At 37.8% G+C, this 16291-nt stretch overlaps 1 protein-coding gene across 3 annotated transcripts in view; it reads right to left on the bottom strand.

The window, feature by feature from the left end:
* The window catches only part of lancl2 (LanC lantibiotic synthetase component C-like 2 (bacterial)), a 49653-nt gene extending 35664 nt beyond the window's left edge, over positions 1-13989 (bottom strand). For 2 of the 3 annotated variants that reach the window (XM_057323080.1, XM_057323081.1), the window contains exons 1-6: positions 13576-13989; positions 12689-13020; positions 10027-10144; positions 7358-7565; positions 4403-4550; positions 929-1075 (exon numbers count right to left, since the gene is read on the bottom strand). In XM_057323080.1, the coding sequence (XP_057179063.1) occupies positions 929-1075; positions 4403-4550; positions 7358-7565; positions 10027-10144; positions 12689-12856 (789 nt within the window). In that variant the 5' untranslated portion in view covers positions 12857-13020; positions 13576-13989. The remainder of the gene's footprint in view (positions 1-928; positions 1076-4402; positions 4551-7357; positions 7566-10026; positions 10145-12688; positions 13021-13575) is intronic. The other variant, XM_057323079.1, reaches the window with a different exon arrangement.
* Positions 13990-16291: the final 2302 nt, after the last annotated feature.

Below are 16291 nucleotides of genomic sequence, written 5' to 3'. Positions count from 1 at the left end.
GTATCTTTATTACGCGGCTCATTGGAATGCTTGATTCTGATTGGCCAGTTGCGATATTTGCAGGTTCGTTATTCCCACATAACAACCGCTCAAAACTAATAACACACGGTAACCCGGATGCAGCAAATCATTTTGACAGTTTTTTTGACAGATTAAATATAAATGTGTCTTTTAATAACATATATGACATTATATTTACAAATGATTAAACCAATTTGCCTGTTCGTGACATTTGAACGCCGTTTCTTACCTTAAAACCAAAAGTAAACGGCTTTTCCGCGTGGAAGGTCTGCATTCGGTAAAAATGAGCTAATACAATATTTAAAATTCACATTTCATGTCCAGTTTTTTTTCTCATGTGGCAAGTAGCCGTGTAATAAGCGGGATAATGTACAAGCAGCCGGCTGTTATCACAAACTAAGCCCCTTCAGTTTTTAAAATATACAGACTGATAATGATTTAATAAAAATGTTGATTATTGATTGATCCAGATTTGGATTCACCTTTGAATCAATATTGAAGACTTCATACAGGACTGTTGAATTAATGTATCTTATAACAAACAGATAATAAACGCCAATAAAGAAATGAATGCAGTAAAGACAAATCTTTATCAAGAGTTATCAAATTTATTAGAAAAGTAAAAGGTTTAATAAAACCAAGGGGACATTAATTAAAAAATAAATTAATAAGCAAATAAATAAAGACCTGCACAGATAAATCAGTTACAATAAACGCTGCCATATTCTATAAAAAAAATACGAACTGACTGTTTTAAATTCATAGTGACTTTAATCTCCAACAGGGATTTCACCATAAGCCAAATGGCAGAACAACAAAATATCCTTCTTTTATGGTAATTTTTTATGGCCTATAAATGCAATATAAAAACACAGAAATAAACACACACAAGAAATGTTCTCCTTACCTGCATGAGCATGTAGTAGATGCCGGCCATGCCATGAGCTGCTCCAACATATTGTTTCTGATGCCACTCGTACAGCAGTGGGCAGCGCTCGGTTTTCTTCTCTTCTTTTGACAAGTTCTTCCCCGACTCCAAAATAGCCATCACCACCTGGAAACAGCAGATTTCAGTGGGATTAGACAGTAGCCCGTTTATGGATCAATGTGTTGGCTGTTTTACAGTCATCAGCAAGCAAGTGTATTCCAATGTGTTAACAAAGGTTAAAAGGAGATGCAAAGACTTTATCAACATATGTGAAATAACCCAACGACAGTCCTGCAGTAAAAGTGCAAGTGTGAAAATGCTTTGTGCATTCTCGACAGCAGCAAAAATAGCATGAACGCATACAAAAGCATGAAAGGGTTTAGCTGTTCTGCAATCCGATGCAAACGTGTCAGTACAAATAAAAAGAAATGCATTTTTTAGCTCAAATAAAACTAAAACAAATAAAACCATAAGGGGCCATTCAGACAGAACGCATTTTTCCATTCCAATGCGCTACTTTCCCATTGTTTTTCTATGTAAACACGCGTTTGACGGACATGCATCACCGTTACGCTCGCGTCTTTTGAAGCGCCTCGCACTCGAGCGCCGCGTTTTTAAGAAAAAAATTCAACTCTTACATGCAGCGCTGCTCATCAATGTCAGTTCCAAAAGCAGAAAACCAGTGTTTTATTTGACGGCAACATGGCGGAGTAGACGCATAGTGGCTCTGTCCAGATACCAGCGTCTGGAGACCCTCGCGTTCTAGGCTGCGCTTTTAAAAAAAAAAAAAACATCTCTGAGCGCTGTCTGAATGGCCCCTAAGAAAACAATCAAACAACCACACCTCCATGTTTATTGGTATTAGTACTTCATTAGTATTGCAATACAGCAACAGACAAATCTTTTTTGTCTGGCATACTTTTTGTCTGGAAGGAAACTGTCAGACTGAAATGCAATGTCACCTACAACTTCACGAGAGTCTTATTTTCCACTCATGTTCAAACTTCAAAGAGAAAGACCCCATGCGCTGCCCACTACTGTATGCACGACCGATGAGATAAGACGTGACAGTCTCCTGAGAGTCTAGGGAGGTGCTGACAGATTAACCCGTAAAACATCTTTGCTATCCAGCGGCACACACACGGGCAGATGATGAAAAAGTGCCTTGTCATGAAGCAGAAGCAAGTGTATTTAAAAGAACAGCCCCCCCCCAAAAAAAACGAAAAATCAACAATCACGCTCGGGAACAAACCGATTGCTTTTCTACATTCTTCAAAGTATCTTCTTTAGTGTTCAACAGAACAGATACATTTATAAAGAATTTGTCCTACTATCGTAGTCAATGGTGGCCAAGAACTGTTTGGTTACAAGCATTCTTCCAAATATCTTTCCCTGTGTTCATCAGAACAAAGACATTTGGAACACCTTGAGGGTAAGTAAATGATGACAGAATTTTCATTTTTGGGAGAACTGTTCCTTTAAAACTTTAAAAGCCCTCCAATGTCAATATAAATCATATAATAAGCATTCACTTTAAGCCAAGAGCTACTTGTTCCTGAAAAACAATTTGCAGAAATAGTCTCTGCGTGGTCTCGAAAGCAAAACCCCAAATACTCTCATTTAAATATTTCCCTCAGAGGACAAAGCTGTTAAAAAGTAACCTGAAAAAGACATGAAAACAGACCAGAGATGAAATTCAAGGTGCAGTCATATGCTTAAAAGCCAAAAGAGTTACTACAGAAGCATAAAACTGCCATTAAACGCCTATTTTAAAAATCAGCGTCAAATGTCTGTTTTTAGCTGCCATTAACTGTAAAAGCCCAAAAGAGAATAAACAGACAATTAATGTGTTTCCTTTAAAGTCTGCTTTTAGCAAACATTAAAGACAATACGATATAAAAGGGCCAAAGACAGCTAGAATAAAAGACTGTTTGTAGTCACTGCAGTTCAATCTACTGCCTCTGTCTATCTTTGTATCAAAAGTATTTACAGACTAGATATATAAAATATATATGTATATTTACATACAGTGCATCAAGACTTGTGCTGGTATTCAATAAACTGTTAAACTGTAGAAATAAATGAACAAAATTAAAAATGATACGTTTACACGATGAAAAACTGAAGTTTGTCCTTTGCGTTTTTGAAAAGTTTCACATACACATGACAGCGTTACCAAAGCGGTCTGCATTTAAAAACGCTGTACTACGCACGCCAGGCCAGTGGATGGCGATGTTGTTGTGTAAAGAAACGGGACGCGCCTTGGCACATACACATGCAGTTATAATTCAAAAGTGCTTTTTAATACCGTTGGTCGACGTATATGTGTGTTTAAAGTCTTGAAAATGCAAATAGTGTGTCTCCGCTGGTCTTATTGGTGCAGCAAATCCACATTCTGCTGGGGAAACGTTAATACATAGGCGAGCAGCTAGAGCTCACAGTACGGAAAGCCGCCATATTGTTTTGGCTATACTCGCGCTGAGCGCGTAATACGCATGCGTGTGACGTCATCGTTTTCAGAAAGTTCCGTCTTGCAGTTTACATGGAAACGAAAACGGCTGCATTTTCAAGAAGTGGCACTTTGAGACCCGTTTTCAAAAGTTCGCGTTTTCAGTCCTCCAAAATGCTGTTTCCGCCTAAACGAACGGCTAAAACGCATAAAAAGTTGAGTCGTATAAACGGCCTCTCAGTTATTGGTCTGTGTTAGAATGGCTTCTGCTTGTTTGTTGCCTTACCGTATACTTGGTCAGCCCTGAGAGCAGTGCTAAAAATATCCCTCCAGTACTATACACAGAGGAGGTGAGGAGAATGTGAGTGTGAGAGAGATCCAAACCCTTTTGTGTGACTGCAGAGCACAGATTTTAACCTTCCAACCCTGCAAAATTCTTCCCCTCTTCAAAAATGACACACACACACACTATCAAGGTGCCCAGGGTTTGATTATTTCCGCCCCTGAAGGGTGCAATGCAGCAGAGCAAAAAAATGCTGCGTATTTCTATTGATGTCTTAGCTTGAACTGCTGCACCACACGCGTCTTTTATCAGCACTTTTGTTAACCATCAGATCTCCACGTCCTGATTCAACTCAACCGCATAATAAGGCAAACATGAAGTACACAGTATGCCAACAAACACATTTCTCTGTTCTTCTTTATATGCTGCATCCTTGTACGTCCCGCCTACATGCGCCGTACTTGAACTGTGGCCAACACACGAAGGCTATAATGTATGACGCGGAGTAAATCGGCCCACGAGAGGCTAAACATTTACAGCGCAGGTCAATGGGTTTAATGCATCTGACGCAGCGTCTGGGAAAAGAAGACATACAAACACAAACAACCACCCTCCAGAGATCCAACGGAAGAAGCTGCAGACTACAAGTTTTTAGGAATTAGATGCATTGCCTGTTATGTCCCAAAAGTGTTTTTTATTTGTGGTATGACATAATAATCACCTTAGCGATGGTGGTGTCATCCACTGTCTCAGGCCCGATTTCTTTGTTGACGTACAGCAAGGCGAAGAGGTATCCGGCCCGCCCGTACAGAAGCTCATCGGGCATGTCAGAGTCGGGACTGAGAACCGAACGCTGGAGCTGGAGCAATCTGAACAGAGAGAAATATGAAAATTAAGATTTTGGGGAAATTCTTGTAGTATTTCTCACTTCTGTTTTATGCCCCAACAGCTTCCAATTTGGAGGAAAGGCTTTTTTTGCATTTCCACTAAAAGCAGAGAACTTAAACAACACTATACAATATATATTTTAACATTCAATTCAATTATAACAATGTTAACATTTAATGAGATTATGCTTTTTTTGCACTCTTAAGTGAAACCTGCTTGTAGCAACATGAGAGTGACGTGAGAACAGGGTTTATGGGATATCTAAACAGGCTCAAGCTGAGAGCTGAAGTCTAGCAGACAATTCATCAGAGCAATGAGAACAGAGCACACAGCATGCACCCCGCAGAACCAATAAGATCCACACAGACGGCATGAGCGAGACAGATGTATCAATATCGCAAAGGCGTGTGTTTCTAAACCACTTAAGAGCTTCCAAAACCCTATTCAAACGGGATTAGTTTTACATGGAGAGGTGGGGTCAAATAATTTTACCACAGGACAACTGAAAAAAATGATTATGTGCCTTAGTAGATTTTATGAAAAGAAATGATTAAAATATACTTCATATAATTATGTTCCTGGTTTTAACAAAAAATCGAGTTAAAATAACGTAAAAATCTTGGGAATAAAATCTACTCATTTTGGTTGTTAAGATTTTAATTATTTTGTTTGCGTAATTTTAATAGAAGAAATTATTAAGTAAATCCAACTCAATTTTATTATGTTAAAATCATTTAAATTGGTCAAATTAAGTTTACTTATTTATTTTGTGTTGCGACCATTTTTTATATAACTACCTTGGCAGTTGATCTGTAGTTCCCAGCATGCTTTGTATCTGACTGCATTAGTAGATTCATTTTCAAGATTAACTGTCATTTTAAGTGTTTTTCAGTAAAATGAAAGACTTGTTCGTGTTTTTTGTTGATTTATCTTTGAGATTTAGGAGAGATTTGGTATTATTTTTAAGTTTGGGTTGTGCCTAGGCTGAGGGAGGCACGATATTAGTTATGAAGTGTGTTATTTCACTTATTGAGCAGTAACTGTGCTAATGCCAGTACAGAGAGACCACCAGTCTCTTCTTACTTGACAATCTACGTTGTAAAACAAATAGTATATTTCGATATGAAAGTAAGTGATCCGTGAAGTTTGAGTTAGACACATGTTTTTTGTTCAGCGTAATTTTTTTGAAATTAAAAAAAAATTAAATAAAAATTTAAAAAAAAAAAAAAAAAATTAAAAAAAAAAAATTAAATTAATAAAGATAGTAAGTTGTAATTGAATTACAGCAGCAAATTTTACTTAATAATATCCTCGTAACAATTTGCACGAATATTTTTTAAGTAAATTCTACAAGTTATTTTTTTCAGTGCAGGTTTAACAATCTAAGGAAAACTACCAGAAGTGGGAGGGGTAGCTCGATTTACGCACCGCTGCCATCCCCTGTCGTCATGTGCGTATGATGTTGCTTTATGATTTCACGTGCACAAACATATACAGTACAGTATATAAGAGATCATGTATATAAATCAAGCAGCCGGTTGTGAGAATGAACCCCGATGCTGTACATTACCCCGTTTATCACGCAGCTACTTACCTCATAAGTAAGTTATTACCAGTCTTGTATAAAGTACTTGAAAGCAATACTTGAGTAAAAGTACAAGTATCTTACCAAAAAATGACTTTGGTAGAAGTTAAAGTCACCCTTTANTTGAATTACAGCAGCAAATTTTACTTAATAATATCCTCGTAACAATTTGCACGAATATTTTTTAAGTAAATTCTACAAGTTATTTTTTTCAGTGCAGGTTTAACAATCTAAGGAAAACTACCAGAAGTGGGAGGGGTAGCTCGATTTACGCACCGCTGCCATCCCCTGTCGTCATGTGCGTATGATGTTGCTTTATGATTTCACGTGCACAAACATATACAGTACAGTATATAAGAGATCATGTATATAAATCAAGCAGCCGGTTGTGAGAATGAACCCCGATGCTGTACATTACCCCGTTTATCACGCAGCTACTTACCTCATAAGTAAGTTATTACATATGAAATATTGTACTCATTTGTAACAAATGCGAACCTTCCGCGAGGAAAACCCGTGAGGTAATATATATATACTGTGTATATCTAATACACTATATAGGTCCAGATAAATGATTTAGCCTATTATATTAAATGAACCTACCTAAATTTAAAAAAGCTTTGTGCCTCTAACAAGTGCTTTTTCCCACCGCATAAAAGGCAACTAAATGCTTCCTTCATCAGACACCTCAATACTCTAACAACCGCTGAAAACTACATTTAAAACAAAAACACATTTACGTGGATATTTACAGCTAGGTAGTTATTCCAGACCTTTTTACAGAAGGTAGAAATCGCCGTGATCTTTCCCGACATTGTCCGTAAGTATTACAGAGTTGGCACATTCAGACGGGACTTAAATTACAGAGAAGCTCCGGTAATAATTACTTTACCCCACCTCCCCATATAAAACTAATCCCGTCTGAATAGAGCTTGAAACCAAAGCAATCTCAAACTCCACCTCATTCCTGTATTCACTGGTTTTGATGTCATTTTAGAACAACAACACAAAGGTGGTTTGAGGACAGATCAAGTGTATCTAGTAACACGATTCAATTGAAATATACACAAGCTGCTTTATACATTCATTATTATTAAAAGTGACAAATGGAATAATAGTCTGTTATTAGGGTAAGTATGGCTAATTTTAGGCCCTGAAAGTCTTAAACTGTAGAATATCAGTAAGTCTGAAAATGGTTCTTACTTAGTGATACACTCCTGGGACTCAGCCTGGTTTTGTAAGAGGTGGTGTACAACCGCACCTACGGCTAATGGCCCAGCATCTCCACAGAGGAAGGTGACACGCCGTCCGTTCAGGTTGCGCAGCGTGCGTTTGACGTAATCCAGAGCGCGCTGCAGATGAAAGGCCTCGTGGGTCACGCGGTGAAGCTGCAGGTAGAGCAGGGCTATGCCTGGAGATGACATTCATCTTTCAATGCATTGGGATGTCAGCAATTATACAATAAATAATGTGTATTATTTAAAAAGAGTATGTATATGGCTGATTATTTGTCAAGGTAAGTATAATTTTTTCATAGATTAAAAATAGCTTTTAAAATATATGCATTTGGCGCAGACGCTTTTATCCAAAGCGACTTGCATTGCATTGTATTATACATTTGTTTCTGACTACATGCAATCCCCTTGGATCGAACCCATGACCTTGGCATTGCTAGTGCCATACTCTAAACACTGAGCCACAGGAAAGCAAAAATATATGTATTAAAGCAGTTTCAAACATATCCCCTTAAAACGCTATTGGTCTCGACTATTTACATAAAAATAGTTAAAGGAATACGACTTGAGCTTTAGCAATTAGCACTGTAACCAACCTTGAAGTTTGTGTACTGAGAACATTTAAAAGGGTCATGAATTGAAAAATCAAAATGGTCTTGATCTTGTATAAAATGTAATTAAAAAAAAAGAAACTCTGTATGTTTCAGAGTTCAAAACTTCCTTGTAAGTCCAAAAACAATGTCACAGAAGAGGAGTCGCGAGTAAGAAGCGTGACCAGTAGATTTGTTGCAGGTTTGAATTTACCTTTCGCTTGTCTACATTTTCACATCACATATCAAATCATACAGGCATTTATTTTTTTTTAAAAATGAAGAAACTATTTAAAAAATGCCTTACATGTGTTTAATAATAACGTTTCTGGTGAGGTAAGGGGTAGTAGTGAGGTCTTTATTGTCGACATATGCCAATAAATTGGCAATTATCTCTCATCTGCCCAAGCCAGATGTATAAGTATTGCAAGATGAAGAATATTTGTGATGTTATCTGTAGATAATTAAAAAATGTACTCCATGTGCCAGTGTTGCGCAGTCGCAGTTCATTGCACTAAATATCCGCGTGTCTTTTTGGATGTGTTTTCGTTTGGATGTCACAGAATTTGCACTGCTTGAACCTCGCCGCTACTTATGCAATAACTGACAAGGTAAGACGTGTTTAAATATTTAACCCTGTTTGCTGTTCATTTCATTTAAATACGCAGTTCTTAATTAACAGCGGCCAGTAGCGTTGTATTATAGATTTGCCACGAATCGCTCAGTCCAAAAAAGGACGGTGGCCACCACAGTACAAAAAGATGTTGTTCTCATGTTGACGCAGGGAAGAAATTTTGCGGGCATTAGAAAGACTGTAGAAAGAGCGATGTCTTATGTATTACATAAAATAAAAGGTTTGTGGATTTTAAGTTTAAAAAGAAGGATAAAAGTCAGGCAGGAGCTAGGACCTGTGTTAATATTATAAAGTCTTTCCAGCAGAGACACGTTAAGACCTGCGGTACTAAGGCTTTTAGCAGAGATACTCACAGATATCTATGGAGATATTTTCCATCAGAGAGAGACGTTGGAGAGAAAGATCGTCTTAAAATCATCCCAGAGGAGGTTGCTTTGATTGGGATCAGTATGTGAGTAACATACTAACATACCAAGATATGTTGTTGTTGTAATATTAGCTGTGTGACGGAGCAGTTTTGAGCGTCATTGTTTATCTGGAACCGCTTTAATATTGTACTCGTCCATACTGAAGAGAGAGAGAGCGAGAGCGCGCTGGAGCTGAAACTGGAGAGAGCGAGCGAGAGCGCGTTTTATTCTTTTACTCGATGATGAATAAACTTTCAGTTAATCCATGGGCGCCAAAGCGTTCCGCACCGGAGAGCACGATCCGTACACATCACGGATCATCCCGCGATCCATTTCACCACGATACCGCAGCGGAGAGGAAGAGAAAACACGCGTTGTAGAGTTGTTTGTCCGTTTAGGGCTGCTGTACAAAACATGGCGCTGAATTCAGTGTATGTAGGCCCGCTCTGTATGTAGATATAAACAGCTTATTCTAAGGTATTACAAACTTAATGGTTCATTACGTAAGGTCTTTATACACCTCTGAAGAAATAGTTTTGTATATTATATTGCATTTCTGTCAATAGATCCTCCTAAAAATGACGTATTGTTCCTTTAATGTTTGGCCTGTATTTTAGACTAGTACCCGATAAACGTAGTCGTTGGTGGTTATGACAACATCTAGCTGTGGGTTTGCAGCGATTGTCACACACAGTATAAATGGCAGATGGTTTAGTAGATATTTTGTTGGAGTTGCCTGCTTTAAAAAGCACATTTTAAACGATATGAGGGTAGAGTTTGTTATCTGTAAGTCTCTGTGCATGTTCATGCATTCACTCAGCTTCGTGGATTCTTGTACACGTTTTGTTTAGATATGATGTGGTATAATTTATAGTTTAAAAATGTGTATTGTATTGTGCAAATTGTAATTGTGACCTATCGATGAAAGAAGTTGAAAGTGCCACATAAACGTCATACGTTTTTTCGCATTAACTGTTAATACATGCTGATTTTGTTTGGTATTCACCTGTCCAGCCTGTATAAGTGGAAAAATCGTGTGGATCTGCAGTCTTCAAGCCCTCCTCCATTTGCTGAAGAAGATCTTTGATCTTGTTCTGCACTTTCTTCTCAAAAGCATCACTGATCTATTTCCAGGGAAGAAAGACAGAGTTCACGACTATTAGACAACAAACAACTGTAGCCCACGCTGTGTGCATAGTTGAGATCTAAAGAAGACTGAGAAAGCAGTAAACAGTTATTTTACAAAACATGTACTATTCAGACACTGTGTATTCTGTAATCAAAATATGTCTGTAATAGTTTTACTTTAAGTAAACCTAAGATTGCCCTAAAACTCAATAAGTTTTGCCTTAAGGCTGTGCAACATAAGCACACAGAGAGCCATTTTTACAAAGTTTTGATAACCTTAGAATCAAATACAGACTAAAGAGAATAGTTAGTTGATTACTGAACCAACTGTCATCTGTAATTAGCTCACAATGGTACAAGGGGGAATTTGGCACCTCATGGACCCATTGGTCACCAAAATACAAAGAGAGCATTTGAACAGAAAAAACCCACCATTTTCATTTAGGCTGGTTACCAACATATATCTTCTTTTGTGTTCTGCAGAAGAAGGAAAGTCATAGGGGCTTGGAATGACACTGGGCTGAGTAAACGATGAAAGAATCCCTTTAATGTGAATGAGAAAATCCTTATTCCTCCACTAGAGGGGGTGGATTGAATCAGACAAACATGGCGAGGCACATTATGCAGGATATGTCATATCCTAAAACGTTGAAAACCCCTGATGATGCGGCAAATAATCACTAAATTGTTTGTTTGGGTGTTCATTTACATTTTCAGCAGCATTTCTCAGAAATAGCTTACCCAATGTCGATGAAGAAATGGTAGAAGCACTCAAGGGATTGTGGGTAAATATTTTGAACAATGTCCAACATGATTAGTTTCAATGACAAGTAGTTAGTTTTCATGACAAGTAGATTAGTTAGTAATGACAAGTTTCATATTCAGGATATACACACAACCCTAAAGCAACAGTGGTAATCATGTCGGCTTTTGCAAGAACGGATAAACCAGATCTAGTCAGCTACTGTTGTGCTCCAAAACAAGTGAAACATCCTCCTCCCTCCTCAGTCTGAATCACAACACCAGCAGGCTGCTCTGGAAATGTGTGTTTTAAGCAGATAAAGCGTTTGCTGTGAAGAAAACAAGCATAGGTAAAGCTTGCATTAGTGCAGTGAACTGCGACGCAGCTGAGAGAATTTATCAGGCTGAATCTGAATGGTAAAGCACCAAAAATAAAATAGTTGATATGGTGCTTCCAGAACAACCAACATTCCACCCATCTGAGGTTTGCCTTTGTGATTAACTCCTACTGTACAAAAACAAAGATATGCTGTATTTTATCAAAAAGAACATTCTCTCCATAATCATCCAGAAAAATGTGAGCTTCAGGAATACTATTAGCCTACATTAAATAGTATTAAAGTAATAGGAGATACTATGTCTGCAATGTTGGCACTGTCTTTTAAACATTTAACAGGCATATTATGCTGTGACAAGTGTTTTTGCATATTGGGATAAGCGTCTAAAGGACTTTGTCGTATCAGTTGTTGGCATTACACTAACAGTATTTGCTATTGTAAATCAATCACTACACAAAAGAAGAAAGGAGGCTTTCAAAACGTATCTGTCATTGGCTAATACTATGACACTGTTGCCAGGGGGCGATTGTGATGTCTGACCTCTCTTGTTTTGTTACTATAAAATTGCTACCTGATCTACACTTTATATCTGATTAGTACATTACTTTAGTCATCATCAGATTGAAGCGTTATCACTCTGCAGGAGTTTTGCTCGAGCAGGGTCTGATAGCCACGCCTCCCTTCCGACCGCGACCGTTGAGTGCATGAAGTGTCCACAGTTCCACGCTTCAAATTTTCGGTTGAAAAAGTGCATCATCCGGGTACTTAAAGCGCACTTATTTTTTGAGAATTTTCAACGTGAACCACTGCTAACACTATTTATACTACAAAATGGCGTAGAATAGTGCATAAGAGCGCGATTTGGGACGCACCTTGACTCTCAAATGACTCGTTCGGCGAATCATCTGTCTGATCCCCTCCTTTCTGTCAACCTACTCTGATCTGATTGGTCAGATGGTCTAGTCTACAGTGATTGGTTTATTGTAGTGTCGCAAATGGAACGTAGATGATGCAAATCCCACCCGGAACTGAAATTAGAAGGACAGACGACTCGTTCGCGTGATTCAGAGTCGACTCTTTTTTTCCCAAGCCAATAACTTTGTTTTTCGTTCACTTTCGGCTTTACAACTTGGCAGACTACATACATTCACACACAGCAACATTACACACCGCATGAAATGTAATTTTAAGGACAATGTAAAATTTACTCTTTAACGCTTCAAAACTAATCCAATGGATACAGCCGAACTGTCTCTTAAATCAGAAATATAGGATTTAGGATATCTATTTCTTCTGGGTCAGGCTGCCTAACTATATTTAGACACTTGACAGACCTGAATTATTACAATAACAAAAATCAGACAACTTCACGTTAACATGTTTACGAGTAAGTGGACAGCAGTAAGTCTGCAGGGATGTTACATGCAAACATGAAAAGCTGCAAATGAATCGATCACAAACCTTTCCGTTCGCATCAAAAGGATCGTTGCTGTTACTGTCCGCTCCTGAATTTGAAGACACAAGCACTCCCTGGTCCCAGTCTGAGAAACGGTTATTAAAACTGCGTTCCTCCATCTCTGATTCGGAACCTGTGACAAGCTTCAGTCTTTTTGACATGTTCTCTCCCATTTCAACGGCGGCTCGCCAGGGACAAATACACTACTGCTGGCGTGCGGAGAAAAACGCGTTTTCGTTATCTCGTTTGAAGACTGAGGCTGGTCCTGATGCTGCTTGATGGGTGATGCTATTGATAAGGATTAAAAGTCACTCCGAGGGCATTTGTGGCTTTATCCCTTTTGCAAGAAATACAAAAACGTGCAAAATGTTAAAAACACGGAAGAATAGAAAGTAAATCAAGCATAGGACGACAGTTCAACCGAAATTACAATTATGTCATTAACACGCCCAACCCCGTATGACTTCCTTTCTTCCGTGAAGCACAAGACAGAATGACAAGGACTGACAGTCTGTCACCATTACACTTTCATTGCATCCTTTCTACCCCATACAAGTGAATGGGGACTGAAGCTGTCACCAACATTCAGCATCTTTTGTGCTTCACGGAAAACGAAAGTCGTACGGACTGGAAATAACACGATGACAATATAATCATGCCGTAAGTTTACATGTTTGGATCAAGCGTTTATTTAATGGAAATCGCTCCTTCATAAAGGTCCCCTGAACACGTTCAAAATCTCGAGCACAAAATAATGCGTCGTCGTAAAACTGTTTCCCATGCGGACCAAAGCAAAACATGCCCATGCACATTATAGTCTATTTTCATAACAGAGCATCCCATTCATGAAAAGCGAACACGTTTAATAGCAAACGAGCTTTTTAATACTTACATTTCAGTGCGGCATTATCGAGAGACGCAGAGCTTGAATTGATTTGAGTCCTGAAGAAAATGTTCAGCCATTCACCATCCTTCAAAAGAAAGCATCAATGCGATCAGATCAGTTAAAGCCAGTCAGGGTGCATCGTCCTCCATCGCAATCACCATGTGCAATTTAACCACTTCTTTGCTTTTTCATTTCCGGGGTTTGACTTTCTCTACATACACGCACTGAGTGGACGGGAGATCCCGGCTGGTGACACCAAAGCAGACATATGATGAGGATGATTATGTTTGTCTCTATCTTGAACACATTTGAGACACTGGAGGAAACAGATGGCGAGTCCGTGGTGTGAATTGCTCCAGCAACCAGGATTATACAGCAAAAAAATCCATAAACCCCCTCTGCATCGCTCTCTCTCTCTCTCTCTCACACACACACACGCGCACACACACACACGGCACGTGATTTTAGCTACACAGGGCAGTCCCCTTATAAACTATCACTGTTTATATCAAGTACAGCACCAACAGTTAATGATTAATAATTCAATTATGTAAGAATATTTTTTGTCAATAATTGTATCCATATTCAAACCGAGTGATGAAATGTAAATTATAAGGGTTGATATACTTAAACTAAACTTTTATGACTTTAAAATAAAATAAAACAGAACAAACTGCTGCAACACTTTCGTTGAATTTAGTTATCATTTATGGTCAATTTCCATAAACAGTATCACAATACTTACGGCCCTATCCTGAACTAATCTTTTTCTAAAATATTTTTTTGCTTAACTCTTTTTATTTATGATATCAGCAGGGGCGATTCTAGGTCGCCCCCATTGGGGGGCTCAGCCTCCAATGAGGATATATATATATATTTAAAATATATATATAGTCACTCTCTAAGCACCACATACTGTATACATTACTAAGATAAATAATTTAAAAAGAATATGCAGAAAAGCATACAAGATATTATCCCTTACGAAAATTAACCATGTTTTTTTTTGTGGTACAAGTGTTTAACCATGGTTTTTTTGGTGCATTGATTACTTAGGGCAAAACCATGGTTTTACTACAAAAATATAGTACAACATATATTCTTAAATACAGTGTAATTAAATATATACATACACAGTACAGTGAATATTGAAATATTGCTAAGGTAGGGAAAAAGAAATAAAATAAAAAAGGGAGGGGAGGGGAGGGGTAGGCACTGTCACTTAAAAAAAAAAGATGTACACATAATTTCTTTCCCCTATTTGTGCTTTCTGTTTCTTGATCAGAAACAAAAGGGTGTACAAGAACATTAAAGACTTGAGGGTCACTTATAAATGTACACAAAAAAGGTTATTTTTTTAAGTGCAAAATAAAAGGTTGCCAAATCATGTTAAATTATTCTGTTCTGCAAAGCATTGTAAATCTATTTTTTTCTAATGGAATAAACTGCAACAGATCATGCATCCAATGACAATAACTAGGTGGGGAAGGATTTTCCAATACAAGTCTTTTAGCAATTATTACGCAAAAAGCAAGACCATTCGACTAAAAAGATGACAAGGTCACTTTTGTGGGGTTAAGACCAAATAACACCACTAAAGGACATGGTTCGACATCTAAACTAAGAACGTCAGAAATTGACTTGAATATTGACGTCCAGAAGGATGCTGGGCAAAGTCAAAAAGTGTGATAAAGTGTAGCCGAATCTTGTCGACATCTTTCACACGATCGATATTTGGATACATTTTGGACAATTTAGCTTTTGTCCAGTAAATTCCGTGAAGCAACTTAAATTGTATTAATTGATGATGAGCGGATTGAGCGCAACCATTCCTCATCTGTAAAAACATGGTTGAGGTCTGACTCCCAACTGTGCTTTATAGGGGTGAACTATCTGGCATTGCAGTAAAGGAGAAAACGGTTTTGTAAATATTGGAAACAGCACCTTCAGAAATCTTTATCTTCAAAACTTGATCAATCTCCTGTTGAAGGAGTGCATGGGGGAATTGAGCAAATCTATTTCTTATAGATTGAAGATATCGAAAGAAGTGAGTTTTTGGAAGATTCATTTTTCAGAGAGATATGGAAATATTAAAATAGTATTTTCTTCAAAAAGGTCATTCATATTTACAATGCATCTTCTGAACCAAAATGCGAAAGCTTCATCTGAAATAGAAGGTAAAAAGGAAGGATTTAGACAAACCCGAAATTGCCTGAAACCCAAAGTGTTTTCTTAATTGTTTCCAAATGTAATACTGAAGGGTTAGAAGAATAACTGGAATATTTTATAGGCAACCAAGAACATAATAAAGCATGTAAAGAGACTCGACTACAAGAATCACACTCATTTCAACCCATGCCGGAACCCATTGACAAAGACCATAGTGTGACTGATTCCAATAATGGAATAAAAAAAGATTTTTTATGGCATTAATTCTCCCTACAAGTGAAAGTGGAAGAGTTGTCCATCAAGCAAGATCTTGCTTTGTTCTCTCCAAAATTGGAATGAAATTAAGTTTGAAAAGATCTACATGTTTCTGTGTTACGGTATCTCACAGGTAGCAAAACTATCGGAGGCTAAATTAAATGGAAAAGCAGATAATGGAAGAGATCTTGTGGCAGAATGAATTGGAAAAAACTCATGCTTGTGCAACTTTAATTTATAACCTGAGATAGAACCGAACTGTTTTTTAGTACTCAAAACATGGGGAAAACAGGCTTTT

The sequence above is a fragment of the Triplophysa rosa genome, linkage group LG23 (genome assembly GCF_024868665.1).
Source record: "Triplophysa rosa linkage group LG23, Trosa_1v2, whole genome shotgun sequence".
Classification (NCBI taxonomy): Eukaryota; Metazoa; Chordata; class Actinopteri; order Cypriniformes; family Nemacheilidae; genus Triplophysa; species Triplophysa rosa.
Note: the sequence above shows the minus strand (reverse complement) of the source record. Positions and strands in the feature narration are given on the sequence as shown.